General features: G+C 37.0%; 1 protein-coding gene across 8 annotated transcripts in view; it reads right to left on the bottom strand.

Annotated features, from left to right (window-relative positions):
• The window catches only part of LOC141275931 (uncharacterized), a 247128-nt gene that overhangs the window by 159719 nt on the left and 70679 nt on the right, over positions 1-16730 (bottom strand). Inside the window, exon 5 of one of the 8 annotated variants that reach the window (XM_073789244.1) lies at positions 639-1331. The exons of 6 other annotated variants lie outside the window; for them this stretch is intronic. In XM_073789244.1, coding sequence (XP_073645345.1) covers positions 1262-1331 — 70 coding nt within the window. In that variant the 3' untranslated portion in view covers positions 639-1261. Of the gene's footprint in view, positions 1-638; positions 1332-16730 lie in introns of those variants that run through there. One more of the 8 variants, XR_012324623.1, reaches the window with a different exon arrangement.

The raw sequence follows: 16730 nt of genomic DNA, 5'->3' as shown, positions 1-16730 counted from the left end.
TTTAAGCTTCAAAAATAAAATCTGCTGGATAATTATTTTTGAAGAATATTTTTAAAGCTAAATTAAGGGCTGCTAAGGGAACTCTTGTCTAACTAATTGGTAACTAAATGCATGTTTAGAATTAGAAGAATTCCCAAACTAGGCTCAGTAAAGCCCAAATTTGTATTATTTCATTAAAAAACATTTTCTGCAAATAAAAGAAAATACATCAAGATACTAATAGTGGATATATCTGGATGGTAAAAGTATAGATAATATTTATTTGCTCCTTTATATATACTTCATTTATTTTCCAAGTTATTGTTTTCTAAAGTAAATGTTTTATAATCAGAAAATTAATCATTATAAGATATATAATAACTGGAGAAGAAAAGGATATGGATCTTTTATGGATCTGTTTTTCACATTGGTTAGATTCTCCGGCAGTTGTTTAACATTTGCACTTTTTTTTCTTGTTAATGATGTAATTATTTAATCTTCCTCTGAGTCTGTAGCATTAAAGTCACTGCCTCAAAGACTGAAATTCTAAGATGATTTCAGTACATCAAACACTCTCATTGGAACACAGTAGAAAGATTCAAGTGAGGAATGAGAGGGCAAAGCAGGCAGAAGAAACAAGATTTTTAAAAAGTGTTTACACATTTAATTTCTTACACACACATATATATATACACATACACATACGAGTACATAAATACATACATATTCATACACATACATATACACATTGCCCCCATCTCACTTCCTGTTGCTTTTTATCTTGGATAAGGTTTGATTATTGCTAATGATACCCAGCTGTGCCAATTCCTTGGGCTCTTTACCCATGTTTTCCTTTCTCTAGGATGTAATTTCTCTTGCCATTTAAATAGTCCTTCAAAATGAGGCCATTCTGACCGGCCCTGATCTAGCATATGGTTGGCAAATATCCAATGAGTTCAGGATGCTTAGCCAGATAATTCAGATACCGCAGATGTGGCCTCTGCTTAAATGACCTTAAATGGACTCCAGGGCCTAGAGGCTGAAGGCATGCTAAGAGACCAAATAAGAAGTTGCAGTTAATGGGAAAGTGCATTATCCCTGAATCTATTCACTAGGAATAGGCATATGTTCAGAATTATTAAAGACTTCTAAGGAGGGCAACCTTATACATTTATTTCTTTTTATAATTAGAGAAGAAATTAGAAACCATGTAGTTCGACCACTTCCTTTTCACACATGAGAAAAATAAAACCAGATATGCCAAGTATTTCACGCAGAGCCATCACGTCTCCTGATACCTTGAGTCGGATGTCAGTCTTTGGTTGTAAGCAGCAGAAACCGCCCTGGCTATCCTAAGAAAGAAGGAATGTGCTAGAAGATAATGCAATTCTCACAGAAGTAAAGCAAAGCCTCAAGTGCCAAGATCAGAAAGTACAAAACCAGGTAGCTACAGTGGGCTCAGGAACAGGAACTGTTCAATGTTTTGACAGAGAGCAATCATAGAACATGAGGAACCAACTGTTGTCTTTATTCCTGGATCATTCCATTAACAAGTCCAAGGACCAGGAAGAAAAAGTCAGATTGACTCTTGGGTCATCCACCCACCTCTTAGTCAGTGAGGCACGTACCTTGATTTATGGTCTCAGAAAGTTTTCACTTAATAGGGGAGAGGTAATTCCACAGAAGGAAATTGTAATACTATTATGCTATTGCTCAAAAAGGGAGAATGGATGAAAAAACCTCCTATGCCCACTATGCTTGTCCAGTGTTCATTTTACCACATCAAACTGTCTTATTTAGGTGTAAAAATCCGTGAGTTCATGAAACATATTCCTTATACTCCTTACAGAATCATATATTTCTCAAATTGACTATACATATATTCCTCTGACTTTGTCCTGCCTCCTTATTGACCAGAAAATACCCTTGAGGGAGGTAATACACTTACAAATTAGAGTTAATTTAACAGAACCTCCAATAAAGGAGAAAGGGGAAAGCACTGGAGAGCCCTGTATACCCAAGATGGAGGAGTGAAAGGAGAGATCAGGAACACCAAAGACAAACACTGTCTTCTTCACATTTTTGTCTAGTCTTCACCCAACTATAGGGCTCATAAAACTTTGCATTTTTGTCCTATTGCCTTTTACATAAATCTTCTAACTTGTAGGAATTTACTAAGCAGCTGAAGATTAGTTCTTTTCTATGTGAGCCTTAGTCAGGTGAACCAATTTTTTTCTCTTCATGATGATTGTGGAAAGATCATAGAAAAATTCAGTTACAGAAAAAAGAAAATCCGTACCAAAGAGCTCCTTTTCCCTCAGATAGCTCTTTGGAATAGGAGAAATAAAAATTGATTAATATTTTTCAGTTTACCAAGAACAAGGCTTGCTTTCCAAAACTTCTGCACATGCCAAAAATTTGTAGCAATACTAACGTTCAGGATAGAAATTGTGCAGTTTCAGAGTTTTTCATTGTCAGATAGTCCTAAAGTAATTGGAAGCAGTCTATTTTATCTTCCTCTCTTTCAAAACCCATGTTCAACATATAGTTTCTGGAAAGAGGAAAGAACTGACATTGTTTGAAGACCACACATTAACCCTGCACAGTAAGTATTTCATTGCCATTTTCTTTAGAGATAAAGAAACAAGGCTCAAATTTATTCTGTAACTTGCCAAGGTTTAAATTTCAGAATGAGTCCTGCTCTGGAATTTAAATATATCTGTTTAATCACAACATGTATGTTTTTTTCCATTATGTCATTGTCCTATCCATTAAACCCAAACACACAAAAAAATCTTCAGTGCAGGAGTTGAAAATTAAAAGAGAATTTTCTTATCATATAATGCTGAAAACATATAGCATGGGAGTCTATTTTAATCTGACAAAATATTCAACTGTCATGCAAGATCTGTGTGTGTGTGTTTTAGATGTATAATATTTAATTAATCCACTATATTTTAGGCTCCTTGTTGTGGGGAGGGTGGAACATCTGTTTGAGTTACCTTTATATCACCAGTGCCTAGTATGGGAACTGGCACATAGTAAGAGCTCAATAAATTCTGGTTGAATGCAAGTTGTTGGGTGCTAAAATTAGCTCATTATCTCACAGATTATTAAGACTTTTATTGATTCCTAACCTACAAGTTTCTTCTTTAATCAGTTTGCTAATTCATTCAGCTTCTGATACACAGAAATGAATAAAATCTAATAACCCATAATGCCATTGTAGAATGTACATTGCTTGTTGTTGTTGCTGTATGCTACCATGCTGATCCTGTTAGACACAACATATTTATGAACCGCTTTTACAGTGGATGCAGTTGGTGCCTCAACAAGATCCAATTTATAAGGTGCCAATACAGCTACCCTATTCTCCAGAGAATTGCCCTAAGCTGACAGAAACCGCCAGGCCTGCAAGGTTTTGCTCCCCACCCTTCACAAACTGCCTTCCACCATCCCTTCTAGGGTTTCCCACAGGTAATAACTGACTGACATGTGGGTATCAGAAGGCAGTCTGCTCAGCTCCGTGTAAGATTAATTCTATGGTATAATTTGTGTGTCAGAACTTCCTGTGAAATCAGACTGAATGTAAACAAAATAGTGGGGGGGGGGGGACAGTCAGTAGAAACTTGCTAAGCATAGAGGGAGGAAAGTTTGAATGCAAAGGTCCTGAGGCAAGAGCTCATGGTATCTTCAGAGAATGGCAAGAAAAACGTAAGACTTGAGCAGAGATTTCATGGGGGAGAATAGTGGAGAGGAAGTTGTGAGTTAATACAAGGATACACACTATAAAGGTTTAGATGTTTATGGGCAGTCTTTGAAAACTTCCGCCTGTAAAGTAATTCTCTAATGGCAGTATGGAATGTTTATTTTATTTTCTCAGGGATATATTCACAATTTTCCTTTAAAATGGTTACTTTAAAGGATTTGCTGCTTTCCTAAGAGTGATTTTACTATTTCTTGGGGCCAACATATTTTCTGTAGACACATCTGTCTGTTAAAGGAAGCAATGGAAAAACTGGATTTAAAATCTTTACATGAAACCCTTAAAACACACATTTATTCCTTATATAGACTAGTATCTGTTCTCACATGCAGCAGGGTCATATGGTATGAATTCAGTGATTATTCTGAGCCCTTCGACTTACAGCTCAAGCGATGCGAAACAAGGACAAAAGTGAGAAGTGATAGTTTAAAAAATAACCTATAAAAATCATATTTTTAGACAAAGCTTTACTTGGTGATATTTTTTCCCATATGGGTTAAATCCAAATATACAAAATTACTGTTGTACAACATATTGGAGTGACTTGCTACAGTCAATCTAACTGCATGCTTTGCGATCAGTCATGAAAATATCCAGTATGAACACACAGGCATGCTTCAGTTCTCATCCCACTGACACAGTCATGGTATATGGGCAACTGTGGCATTCAAGCCTATATAAGTTCATGGTCTTGATTATGTACAATAGTAAACAGAAAATAATGTAATGCTAAATAATAATACCATAGCCAAATCAAGGCACATTGCTGAAAATCACTTTAATGCTGTACTCAAGTGTTCCCTATTGGAAAATTACAAGATCCCCCAAATTATAGCATTCACTATTATCAAACTGCTATTTTTCTTTTCTTTTTTTTTTTTTTTGCGGTACGCGGCCCTCTCACTGCTGTGGCCTCTCCCGTTGCGGAGCACAGGCTCCGGACGCGCAGGCTCAGTAGCCATGCCTCACGGGCCCAGCCGCTCCGCGGCATGTGGGATCTTCCCAGACTGGGGCACGAACCCGTGTCCCCTGCATCGGCAGGTGGACTCTCAACCACTGTGCCACCAGGGAAGCCCCAAACTGCTATTTCAAAAAAACTGCTTTCTTTCAAAAAAAATTTGAGTATGGCTTACAGGGAAAAAATGTTTGTTTAATTTAACAGACTGTGTGACTACAGATCTGAAAAAAATTTTTACTTTCAGGAATTTAGGGGTGGTACATTATCCCAATTTTAGAATCAATCAAGAAAAAAGATTAGAATTCCAAAAAATACCTTCCTGGAAACTTTAAGCCTGTATATTTTATGTGGAATATAAAAAGTCTATTTAAACTTTGAATCCCTGGAAGAAATAAAGGAAATTCTTTGATTATTGTAAAAGGTCATTCTATGCTTAATTAACTGGTCTCCATTTTGGCTTGTCACATCTAAGCTTCAACATTTTAATTAAATCATTATGCCACTGAATCACAGGTCTATTAACACCAAAAATTATTCTCTACAGCCATGAAAAAGTCATTGGTCAATACAGGGACAGTCCTGGCCAGAAGTAGAGAAGTAGACACAATTTGTTCTGGAGTTCCCCTCTCTTCCATATCAGGAACTCTTTCAGACCGTCAATAAGTAAGCAAAAATAATTTTTTAAAGACAACTTAAACAATAAATAAGAAGGAAATTTAAAAAAAGGATAATATAATTATATCAGAAAAACAAGTCTCAAAAGAGGCTACCACAATTAAATACAAAACTAAGGGCTTCCCTGGTGGCACAGTGGTTAAGAATCCGCCTGCCAGTGCAGGGGACACGGGTTCAATCCCTGGTCCGGAAGACCCCACATGCCACGAAGCAACTAAGCCCGTGCACCACAACTACTAAGCCTGTGCTCTAGAGCCAGAGAGCCACAACTACTGAGCCCGTGCACCACAACTACTGAAGCCTGCGTACCTAGAGCCCGTGCTCTGCAACAAGAGAAGCCACCACAATGAGAAGCCCGCGAACCACAATGAAGAGTAGCCCCCACTTGGCGCATCTAGAGAAAAGTCCACGCACAGCAACAAAGACCCAATGCAGGCAAAAATAAATACATAAATAAATAAATTTATTTTTTAAAAAATACAAAACTAAGCACTAAGCTTCCTGGTAGCCATGGTAAAAAAGAAAAACATAGGGAGGAGGGGTATGTGAATCCCATAAGATAATTAAAGTACAAGATCATCAAAACAAATACAGATCTCTGAGAAGAATTTACCTCTTGAGTCTTCATAATATTAATGATATTTTCCATTGGCCATTTTATATGCCATTTTAATTCCCTCATTCAGTTTCACACACCCATGTTCTCTCAACCTTTCACATTTTTTAGTATGCTATTTCCTCTGAATTTAATGCCCTTTCCTCTTCATCTTGACCTGGATTACTTCTTATTGATCCTAAGGTGTCAATCACTGCAGGAAAACTTTTTTCACCCATCTCCTGAGAACTCTTTCTGTTTCTCTGCATTTCTCTCTCTTTCTCTCTCTCTCTTTCTCATACACACACACACACACACACACACACACACACACACACACACACACACACACACACACACACACACACACACACACACACACACACACACACACACACCAGCTAAGTATCCCTCCTCATGCTATCACAGCACCTTGGTCATACTTTTGTCCTAACTCTTAGAGATGATAAATGGTGAAGCAGTTTTGAACTGAACAGGGGAAAGGTGATTGTTGCTTGTGGCATTTAGTCCTTGTCATGTTGCTCCTAGTTTCTTTATCTCTACAATGAAGGGAATTGATTGGGCTTGAGGATCCTTAATGATCCTTTCAAGTTCAATCATTTTATGATGGCCTGTGTTTTTTTTCTTTGTTTGTTTCAAGGACTCAGGATCATTGAAGTAGCAGTAAGGAAACTAACAGGAATAATAACATCAAGACAAAAGCTGACACAAACAAAACAATAACCAAGACCTATTTCACCTATGGCCAGAAGAGTCACAGACACCTGACTTATCTAATAATGAGAGTTTTCCATGCTCTAAGATTAAATGAGATCATTATCTAAAGGGCCTAGCACAGTGCTTTTTTAGTTCCTTATCCCTTTCTTATTCTCTGCCTGGTAGGGTTGGCCAAGAGAAAAAGAAATGGAATTAGAGATCAAATGCAAGGCACAAAGAAGCCCTACTAAACAGGAGAAAAGACACTAGGAAAATTAAGATTAAAAATACAAAAGTTATTATTATTTTACATTTGCACAGCACTCCATATTTTTCAAAGTACTTTGATACAAATTATATGCTTTTGTTTTAACCATGAAATATGGATACCTTTTAATTGTTAATTCCTTTAATTGCTGTATTTCCTAAGGAATATTCCATTGACATGTTGTCAAAAGATAAATGGGTAGATCATATTTTCTAAGAATAATTTATTTTGTAGCCTTGGGAATTAATTAACATACCATGCTATGCAACTATCAACATGAGAGTTAGTAACAGAAAGAAAGCCAAAGCAAACAGCAAGATGTCGCTATTTTCTACTTTGCTAAAAACATAAAAATTTTTGAGCTTTAATTTAATCTTTAATTAGAGTAAATATAGAGTAGATCAATTATAAAAATTTGTTTATTAATTGATATTTATTTTCATAATAGAAAACTTTCTCATTTAGATATCTTCTTTTACCAAACAAACTTTCAGATGAAAAATTTTACAATATCTTTTCAGCTTTGAGGGTTTTGTTTTTGTTTTTAACAAGTACATACTTGCAACAGGCTTGAATGTTGTTTTTTTTTTTTTGCAGTATGCGGGCCTCTCACTGTTGTGGCCTCTCCCGTTGCGGAGCACAGGCTCCGGATGCGCAGGTTCAGCGGCCATGGCTCATGAGCCTAGCCGCTCTGCAGCATGTGGGATCTTCCCGGACTGGGGCACGAATCCGTGTCCCCTGCATCGGCAGGCGGACTCTCAACCACTGCGCCACCAGGGAAGCCCTTGAATTTTTAATGTATACAAAATGGCATAAATAATCCCATCATCAATTCTATTCCAGTTGATAAAAATGGTGGCAAGAACAGGGAAAATGTAAAGTCTTTCAAAATACAATTTTCAAGAATTAAAATAAGATACTGCATCTTGGTTTTAGATAACTTTTGGTAGTAAACTAGAGGTATATTTGTTTACATTTAAATTGTTCTGTCTTCCACTGAGATTTAATGGTGTAACAATGATGAATTTTCTGCGGTTTATAGTCTTGGAGCACATAATTTTCTAGAAATTTCATGAAAGTATATGCATATCATATTAAAGGAGACAGCAAGTTAGTTGTAGTTCTAGATGCAGTTCATTAGCAGAAGACCTGCAATACAGGCATACCTCATTTTATTGCACTTTGATTTACTGTGATTCACAGATACTGTGTTATTTACAAATTGTGAGTTTGTGTCGAGCAAGTCTGTTAGTGACCCTTTTCCAATAGCATTTGCTTACTCTGTGTCTCTGTGTCACATTTTGGTAATTCTTGCAATATTTCAAGGTTTTTCACTATTATATTTGTTATGGTGATTATGATCAGGGATCTTTCATGTAACTATTGTAATTGTTTTGAGGTGCCATGATGGCACCCATGTAAGACAGCGAACTTAATCCATAAATGTTGTGTGTGTTCTGACTGCTCCACCAACCAGCCATTCCCCTGTCTCTCTACCCTCCTCAGGCTTTCCCATTCCCTGAGACACATCAGTATTAAAATTAGACCAATTAATAACCCTAAATGTCCTCTAAGTGTTCAAGTGAAAGGAAGAGTCACATGTCTCTCACTTTAAATCAAAAGCTAGACATGATTAAGCTTAGTGAGAAAGGCATGTTGAAAGCTGAGATAGGCCAAAACCTAGGTCTCTTGGGCCAAGCAGTTAGCCAAGTTGTAAATGCAAAGGAGATGTTTTTGAAGGAAATAAAAAAATGCTACTCCAGTGAACACATGAATGGTAAGAAAGTGAAATAGCCTTATTGCTGATATGGAGAAAGTTTTAGCGGTCTGGATAGAAGATCAAACCAACCACAATATTCCCTTAAGTGAAAGCTTAAACCAGAGCAAAGCCCTAACCCCTTCAAGTCTATGAAGGCTGAGAGAGATGAGGAAATGGCAGAAGAAAAGCTTGAAGCTAGCACAGATTGATTCATGAGGTTTAAGGAAAGAAGTCATCTCCATAACACAAGGTGAAGCAGCAAGGGCTGATGCAGAAGCCGCAGCAAGTTATCCAGAAGATCTAGCTAAGACTTCAGACAATAGTACAAAGCAACAGTAATCAAGACTGTATGGTACTGGCACAAAAACAGAAATATAGATCAATGAAACAGGATAGAAAGCCCAGAGATAAACCCATACACCTATGGTCACCTAATCTATGACAAAGGAGGCAAGAATACACAATGGAGAAAAGACAGCCTCTTCAATAAGTGGTCCTGGGAAAACTGGACACTTACATGTGAAAAAGAATGAAATTAGAACACTCCCTAACACCATACACAAAAATAAACACAAAATGGATTAAAGACCTAAATGTAAGGCCAGACACTATCAAACTCTTAGAGGAAAACATAGGCAGAACACTCTTTGACATACATCGCAGCAAGATCTTTTTTGACCCACCTCCTAGAGTAATGAAAAAAAAACCAAAAATAAACAAATGGGACCTAATTAAGCTTAAAAGCTTTTGCACAGCAAAGGAAACCATAAACAAGATAAAAAGACAACCCTCAGGATGGGAGGAAATATTTGCAAATGAAGCAACTGACAAAGGATTCATCTTCAAAATATACAAGCAGCTCAGGCAGCTCAATATCAAAAAACCAAACAACCCAATCAAAAAATGGGCAGAAAACCTAAATAGACATTTCTCTAAAGAAGACATACAGATGGCCAACACACACATGAAAAGATGCTCAACATCACTAATTATTAAAGAAATATAAATCAAAACTGCAATGAGGTATCATCTCACACTGGTCAGAATGTCCATCATCAAAAAGTCTACAAGCAATAAATGCTGGAGAGAGTGTGGAGAAAAGGGAACCCTCTTACACTATTGGTGTGAATGTAAACTGGTACAACCATTATGGAGAACAGTATAGATTTTCCTTAAAAAACTAAAAATAGAACTACCATATGACCTAGCAATCCCACTACTAGGCATATACCCAGAGAAAGCCATAATTCAAAAAAACATATACACCCCAATGTTCATAGCAGCACTATTTGCAATAGCCAGGACATGGAAGCAAGCTAAATGTCCATCAACAGAGGAATGGGTAAAGCAGATGTGGTACATATATACGATGGAATATTACTCAGCCATAAAAAGGAACAAAATTGTGTCATTTGTAGATACGTGGATGAAGCTAGAGAGTGTCATACAGAGTGAAGTAAGACAGAAAAACAAATCCTGTATATTAACGCATATATGTGGAATCTAGATAAATGGTATAGATGACCTTATGTGCAAAGCAGAAATAGAGACACAGATGTAGGAACAAATGTACGGATACCAAGGGGGAAAGGGGTGGGGTGGGATGAATTGGGAGATCGGGATTGACACATATACACTATTGATACTGTGTATAAAATAGACAACTGAGGGGAACATACTGTATAGCACAGTGAACTCTACTTAATGCACTGTGGTGTCCTAAATGGGAGGGAAATCCAAAAGCAATGGGATATATGTATATGTATGGTTGATTCATTTTGCTGTGCAGTAGAAGCTAACACAACATTGTAAAGCAACCATACTCCAAGAAAAACTAATTTAAAAAAAGGATATTAATGAAGGTGGCCGCACTAAACAACAAACTTTCAGTGTAGAGGAAACAGCCTTCTATTGAAGACAATGCCATCTTGAACTTTCATAGAGAAGTCAATGCCTTGCTTCAGAGCTTCAGAAGACAGGCTAATGCAGCTGGTGACTTGAAGTTGAAGCCAATGTTCATTTACCATTCTGAAAATCCTAGAGACCTTAAGAATTATGTGCAAAATCTGCTCTGCCTGTGCTCTATGAATGGAACAACAGAGCCTGGATGACTGTACATCTGTTTACTACATGGTTTACTAAATTGAAAGCCTTCTGAAAAGGCTTCCCCATTTGAGATACCATTAAGAACATCCGTGATTCATGGGAAGAGGTCAAAATATCAGCACGAACAGGAGTTTGGAAGAAGTTGATTTCAACCCTCATGGATGACTCTGAGGGGCTCAAGACTTCAGCGGAGGAAGTAACTGCAGATGTGGTGGAAATAGCAGGAAAACTAGAATTAGAAGTGGAGCCTGAAGATATGACTGAATTGCTGCAGTCTCATGCTAAATCTTGAACAGATGAGGAGTTGCTTCTTATGGATGAACAAAGAAAGTGATTTCTTGAGATGGAATCTACTCCTGGTGAAGACTGTTGAAATGACAACATAGGATTTAGAATATGATATAAACTTAGTTGATAAAGCAAGTGGCAGAGTTTGAAATCCAATTTTTTTTTTTTTTTTTTAAAGAAGATGTTGGGGGTAGTTTATTAATTAATTAATTTATTTTTGCTGTGTTGCGTCTTCGTTTCTGTGCGAGGGCTTTCTCTAGTTGTGGCGAGTGGGGGCCACTCTTCATCGCGGTGCATGGGCCTCTCACTATCGCGGCCTCTCTTGTCGCGGAGCACAGGCTCCAGACGCGCAGGCTCAGTAGTTGTGGCTCACGGGCCTAGTTGCTCCGCGGCATGTGGGATCCTCCCAGACCAGGACTCAAACCCGTGTCCCCTGCATTAGCAGGCAGATTCTCAACCACTGCGCCACCAGGGAAGCCCCTGAAATCCAATTTTGAAAGAAGTTCTATTTTGGGTAAAATTCTATCAAACAGCATTGAATGCTACAGAGAAATGCTGGTCAAAGGAAGAGTCAGCCGATGTGGCAGATGTCATTGCTGTCTTATTTAAGAAATTGTCAGGCACCTCAACCTTCAGCAACCACCACCCTGATCAGTCAGCAGCCATCAACACTGAGGCAAGACCCTCCACTAGCAAAAAGATTAGGACTTGCTGAAAGCTCAGATGATGGTTAGCATTTTTTGGCAATAAAGTAATTATTTAAATTAAGGTATATATACTGCTTTTTAAGACATAATGCTATTGCACACTTAATAGACTACAGTATAGTGTAAACATTAATTTTATATGCACTGGGAAACGAAAAAATTCATGTGACTCACTTTATTGCAATGTGTGCTTATTGAGGTGGTCTGAAACTGAACTTGCAGTATCTCTGAGATGTGCCTGTAGTGAGAATATCTGACTATCTAAATCTAGCAGAGAGGTTAAACAGAGAACAAATATGTTTACTTTTAATGTTGAACGTTATAACCTAATTTAAAATATATACATGTAGTGCAATAAGCTTCACAGCCAGTATTCCACATTCCTTTTTAACCTCTGAATCACTTAAATCGCAGCAATAATTTTATCCACAGATAAAGTAACATTCTGCAAAGTGAAAACGTTTGCACCTTCTCTGTCTTCTCATATTTTTACCTCAGAACACAGGCAGTTAAAATTCTGCTCAAGACTGGGATGAGAGCACTGTGAGTCTTAATAAGAAACACTTGAATTATCTCTGGGCTCACCCTGACCACTGAGATGAGGACTTGCTCATCCTATCAGTCAGAATCTGAGTTTTATGGAGCCATATTTTGCTGGCAGACAGGGACACCATGTTAAAGGTAGGTGTTCATGCACACCATGCCTGCCTGGCCTCTCTTCCACTTCCTGGTTTCATACCAGTCTAGTAAGAAAGCCAAGGCCTGCTCCTTTTTCCCACATGTGGAAGGAGGCTGGTCCTTCCCTCTCTGCTCCTTTCTTGATGACAGCTGTGCAACATATTTTAAAATCTTGTTTGTATTTAAAATTAAAATTTTATTTCTTTATTTCATTTCCTAAATTAGAGGAGTTATCTATTTATGGGTGAAAAACATTTAAAAAACCATGAACATTAAAATATGCTCACACATTTTGCTTTATCATTTATATACAGTAAATCTCTTTGTAGCAACTACGCGTTATAAAACCATCGTTTATTATATTGGAAGACACCACATCATATATTGTTGCTTTAAAAGTCTCCTGGAATAATGGAAAAAGCATCTATAGTTTTCCAGAAAATTAATGTTATCTCATGTGCCATAAAAATTGCTATGTGATATTAATTCCAGGAAAAAAGTAAAACCCCACTTCATTTGTAAACAAATCTTTATTGTATTTAAAAAAAAAATTAAAAAAATGCAGTTAACTAAAAATAATGGTAATATTACCTTGACCTCTTACTTTGACCACTACAAAAAATAGGAAAGTGATTTATATATTTAGCTTGTGCCACTTCCCTTTTATGAGTTCCTTGAAACCAGAAATTACATCTTTCTTATTTTTTAATTTCTAGTGCCAATCACAGTGTTAAAAACCACACATTAAGGACTTCCCTGGTGGCGCAGTGGTTAAGAATCCGCCTGCCAATGCAGGGGACACGGGTTCGAGCCCTGGCCCGGGAAGATCCCACATGCCACGGAGCAACTAAGCCTGTGCGCCACAACTACTGAGCCTGAGCTGTAGAGCCCATGCACCACAACTATTGAGCCTGTACGCCACAGCTACTGAAGCCCGCATGCCTAGAGACCGTGCTCCGCAACAACAGAAGCCACCACAATGAGAAGCCCGTGCACCACAACATAGCGTATCCCCAGCTCGCGGCAACTAGAGAAAGTCCGCATGCAACAACGAAGACCCAACACAGTCAAAAAAAAAAAAGGGAAATCACATATTAAGTGCTTTCTGGATAGAAGGATGGATGAATGGGACAGATAGAATGGAGACATAGGATGGACAGACAGCATGATAGAATAGATGAACAGATGAATAAAATTGATGGGTGGATAGATGGGATGTATGGAATAGAGAGATGGATGGAATGGGTGGATGGGATGGATAAATGAACGAGTGGGATAAATGGAAGGCCAAGTAGTTCAGAAGCTTAGGGGTTAGGTAAGTCAAGGTACAAGAACACTGCATTGTTAAGTGTCAGTTAACACATTTACTAGAGGCAAAATGTGTGATAGGTAGTGAGGCTCACAATGATGTAAGGGATGTAGAGGACAATTAAAAGTAATAATACAATGTAATACATACTAAAACAGAAGTAAGTAATGTCACTAGAAGACTAGAAAGAGATTTACAAAAAACGAAGTAATTGATTTGGATCTGATGAAGATGATCCTTAACAGTATGCTCTGAAACACTGCATGAGGAAAGCACACATATAATGTACTGGCTCATTGGGAAGAGTCCACTGAACGGACAAAAGTGGTAGAAAAAAAGGGAATTCCAGGAAGATGAAACAATATGTGTCAAGGTACAGAGATATAAAAATGCACAGTATGGCCAAGAAAGTGTAAGTAATTTAGAATGGCTTGAATTTATAGCAAAAGAACACACTGAGTCATTTATTTCAATGCTACAAATTCACTTATGTCTTAGGACTTGTATTTCCAATTTCTGCCTCACTCAGTATGACTTATTACTTTTATTCCTCAACTCTGTATTTTGAAAGAAATATTCTCTTGTAATCCATACCAGAGAAAAAAATAAAAGTTACTTGATTTCTTTTTTTTTTTTTTGGCTGCACCCATGGCTTGTGGGATCTCAGTTCCCCAACCAGCAGTTGAACCCAGGCTACGGCAGTGAAAGTGCCAAATCCAAACCACAAGATCACCAGGGAACTCCCCACAAAATTACTTGACCTTTTAATGTGTGAACTCCTACTGATATCAATACTCATATCTCTCCTATAGTTAAGAGTAAAAAGCCTTAATAAAAAACTTGGAACCAGTGAGATTCTGATTAGAATATTAGAAGGAAGTGGATAGTGTTGTAGAATCAATTACAGAATTCATTATTTCTCCAAGATTTTATATTTTACTGGATCAACTCAAATTAAAATTTTTAATGCAGTAAAATGCATACCACTTTTTAAAGTAAGTAAATGGTACTACGGTAAAAATTCTGAGCTTGCATGAATCTAGGTTTCTGTTGTTTCTAGCATTTTCTTTAATATTCGTTAGTATTTACTAAAGTTTTTTTTTTTTTTAATTCTAGCCATATTTGAGCCAAAACGTTAAAGGTGGGAAAGGGTATCCCAAGGGACCAGTGTGTGGTAGTAGTAGTGGAAATTAGATTGAGAGATCCAAAATGTAAGTAACATCTAGTTAAAACAAAAACATAAAGACTTGTCTTTAATCTCCGGGAATAAGGGATGAGAGAAAGAGCAGCCAACTTGTGTCTCCAATTGCTAATAAGAGAATTTGAAAGCATGAGACTGTGAAGGGGTAAAAATTTAACTAATAACTAATTAGGAAGGTGGCTGTATACATAATCACCCTGCAAAGATGAATATCTTTCTTATACACTGCCGATAATGTTTGTAAAATATTATAAAGATTCCGTTCACAGTAGCAACAAGAACTATAAAATTTTGAGGAGTAAATGAAACAAGAAATGTACAAAACCCATGTGAAAACAATGAAACTTTTACAAACATGTAAAACAACCTACTAAATGGGGACATATCACTTTCCTGAATAGAAAGACTCAATATTATAAAGCAAAGCAATTATGGTCCAAATCCCCTCAGGATTTTTTAAAAAGTGGACCTTGATTAGCTTATTCTAAAAATTACATAGAAGGAAAAATTTATAAACATTATTTGGCTTCAAAAAGAATTACAATAGTGCTTTTGCACAGCAAAGGAAACCATAAACAAAACGAAAAGACAACCTACAGAATGGGAGAAAATATTTGCAAACAATGTGACTGACAAGGGATTAATTTCCAAAATATACAAACAGTTCATACAGCTCAATATAAAAAAAAAGAAAAATCACAATCAGAAAATGGGCAGAAGATCTTAATAGACATTTCTCCAAAGAAGACATACAGGTGGCCAATAGGCATTTGAAAAAATGCTCAACATTGCTAATTATCAGAGAAATGCAAATCAAAACTACTATGTGTTACCACCTCACACTGGTCAGAATGGACATCATCAAGAAGTCTATAAATAATAAATGCTGGAGAGGGTGTGGGGAAAAAGGATCCCTCCTACACTGTTGGTGGGAATGTAAATTGGTACAGCCACTATGGAGAACAGTACGGAGGTTCCTTAAAAAACTAAAAATAGAGTTACCATATGATCCAGCAATCCCACTCCTGGGCATATATCCAGAGAAAACTATAATTCAAAAAGATACATGCACCCCCAATGTTCACTGCACCACTATTTACAATAGCCAAGACATGGAAGCAACCTAAATGTCTGTCAGTAGGTGAATGGATAAAGAAGATGTGGTATGTATCTGTATCTATACCTATTTCTACATATAATGGAATATTACTCAGCCATAAAAAAGAACGGAATAAAGCCATTTGCAGCAACATGGATGGACCTAGAAATTACCATACTAAGCCAGACAAATATATCACTTATATGTGGAATCTAAAAAAATGAAACAAAAATTATTTACAAACAAAATTATTTACAAAACAGAAGTAAACTTACAAAGACAGAAAACAAACTTATGGTTACCAAAGGGGAAAGGGGTTGGGGGGATAAATTATGAATTTGGGATTAACATATACGCTATTAAATATAAAATAGATAACCAAAAAGGACCTACTGTATAGCACATGGAACTACTCAATATCTTGTAATAATCTATAAGGGAAAGGAATCTAATATATATATATATATATATATATATATATATATATATATATATATATATATCAGCCTCACCCTTCAATCCCTGGGAAAGGTAGAGGGGCAGAAGTTGAAAACCCCGAAGGACAGGGTTCAGAGAGCTCCTGGATTGCTGAACACATGAAGGTGCTAGGAGGGTGGCATGCCTT

Source organism: Tursiops truncatus, chromosome 11 (assembly GCF_011762595.2).
Source record: "Tursiops truncatus isolate mTurTru1 chromosome 11, mTurTru1.mat.Y, whole genome shotgun sequence".
NCBI classification, from domain to species: Eukaryota; Metazoa; Chordata; class Mammalia; order Artiodactyla; family Delphinidae; genus Tursiops; species Tursiops truncatus.
Note: the sequence above shows the minus strand (reverse complement) of the source record. Positions and strands in the feature narration are given on the sequence as shown.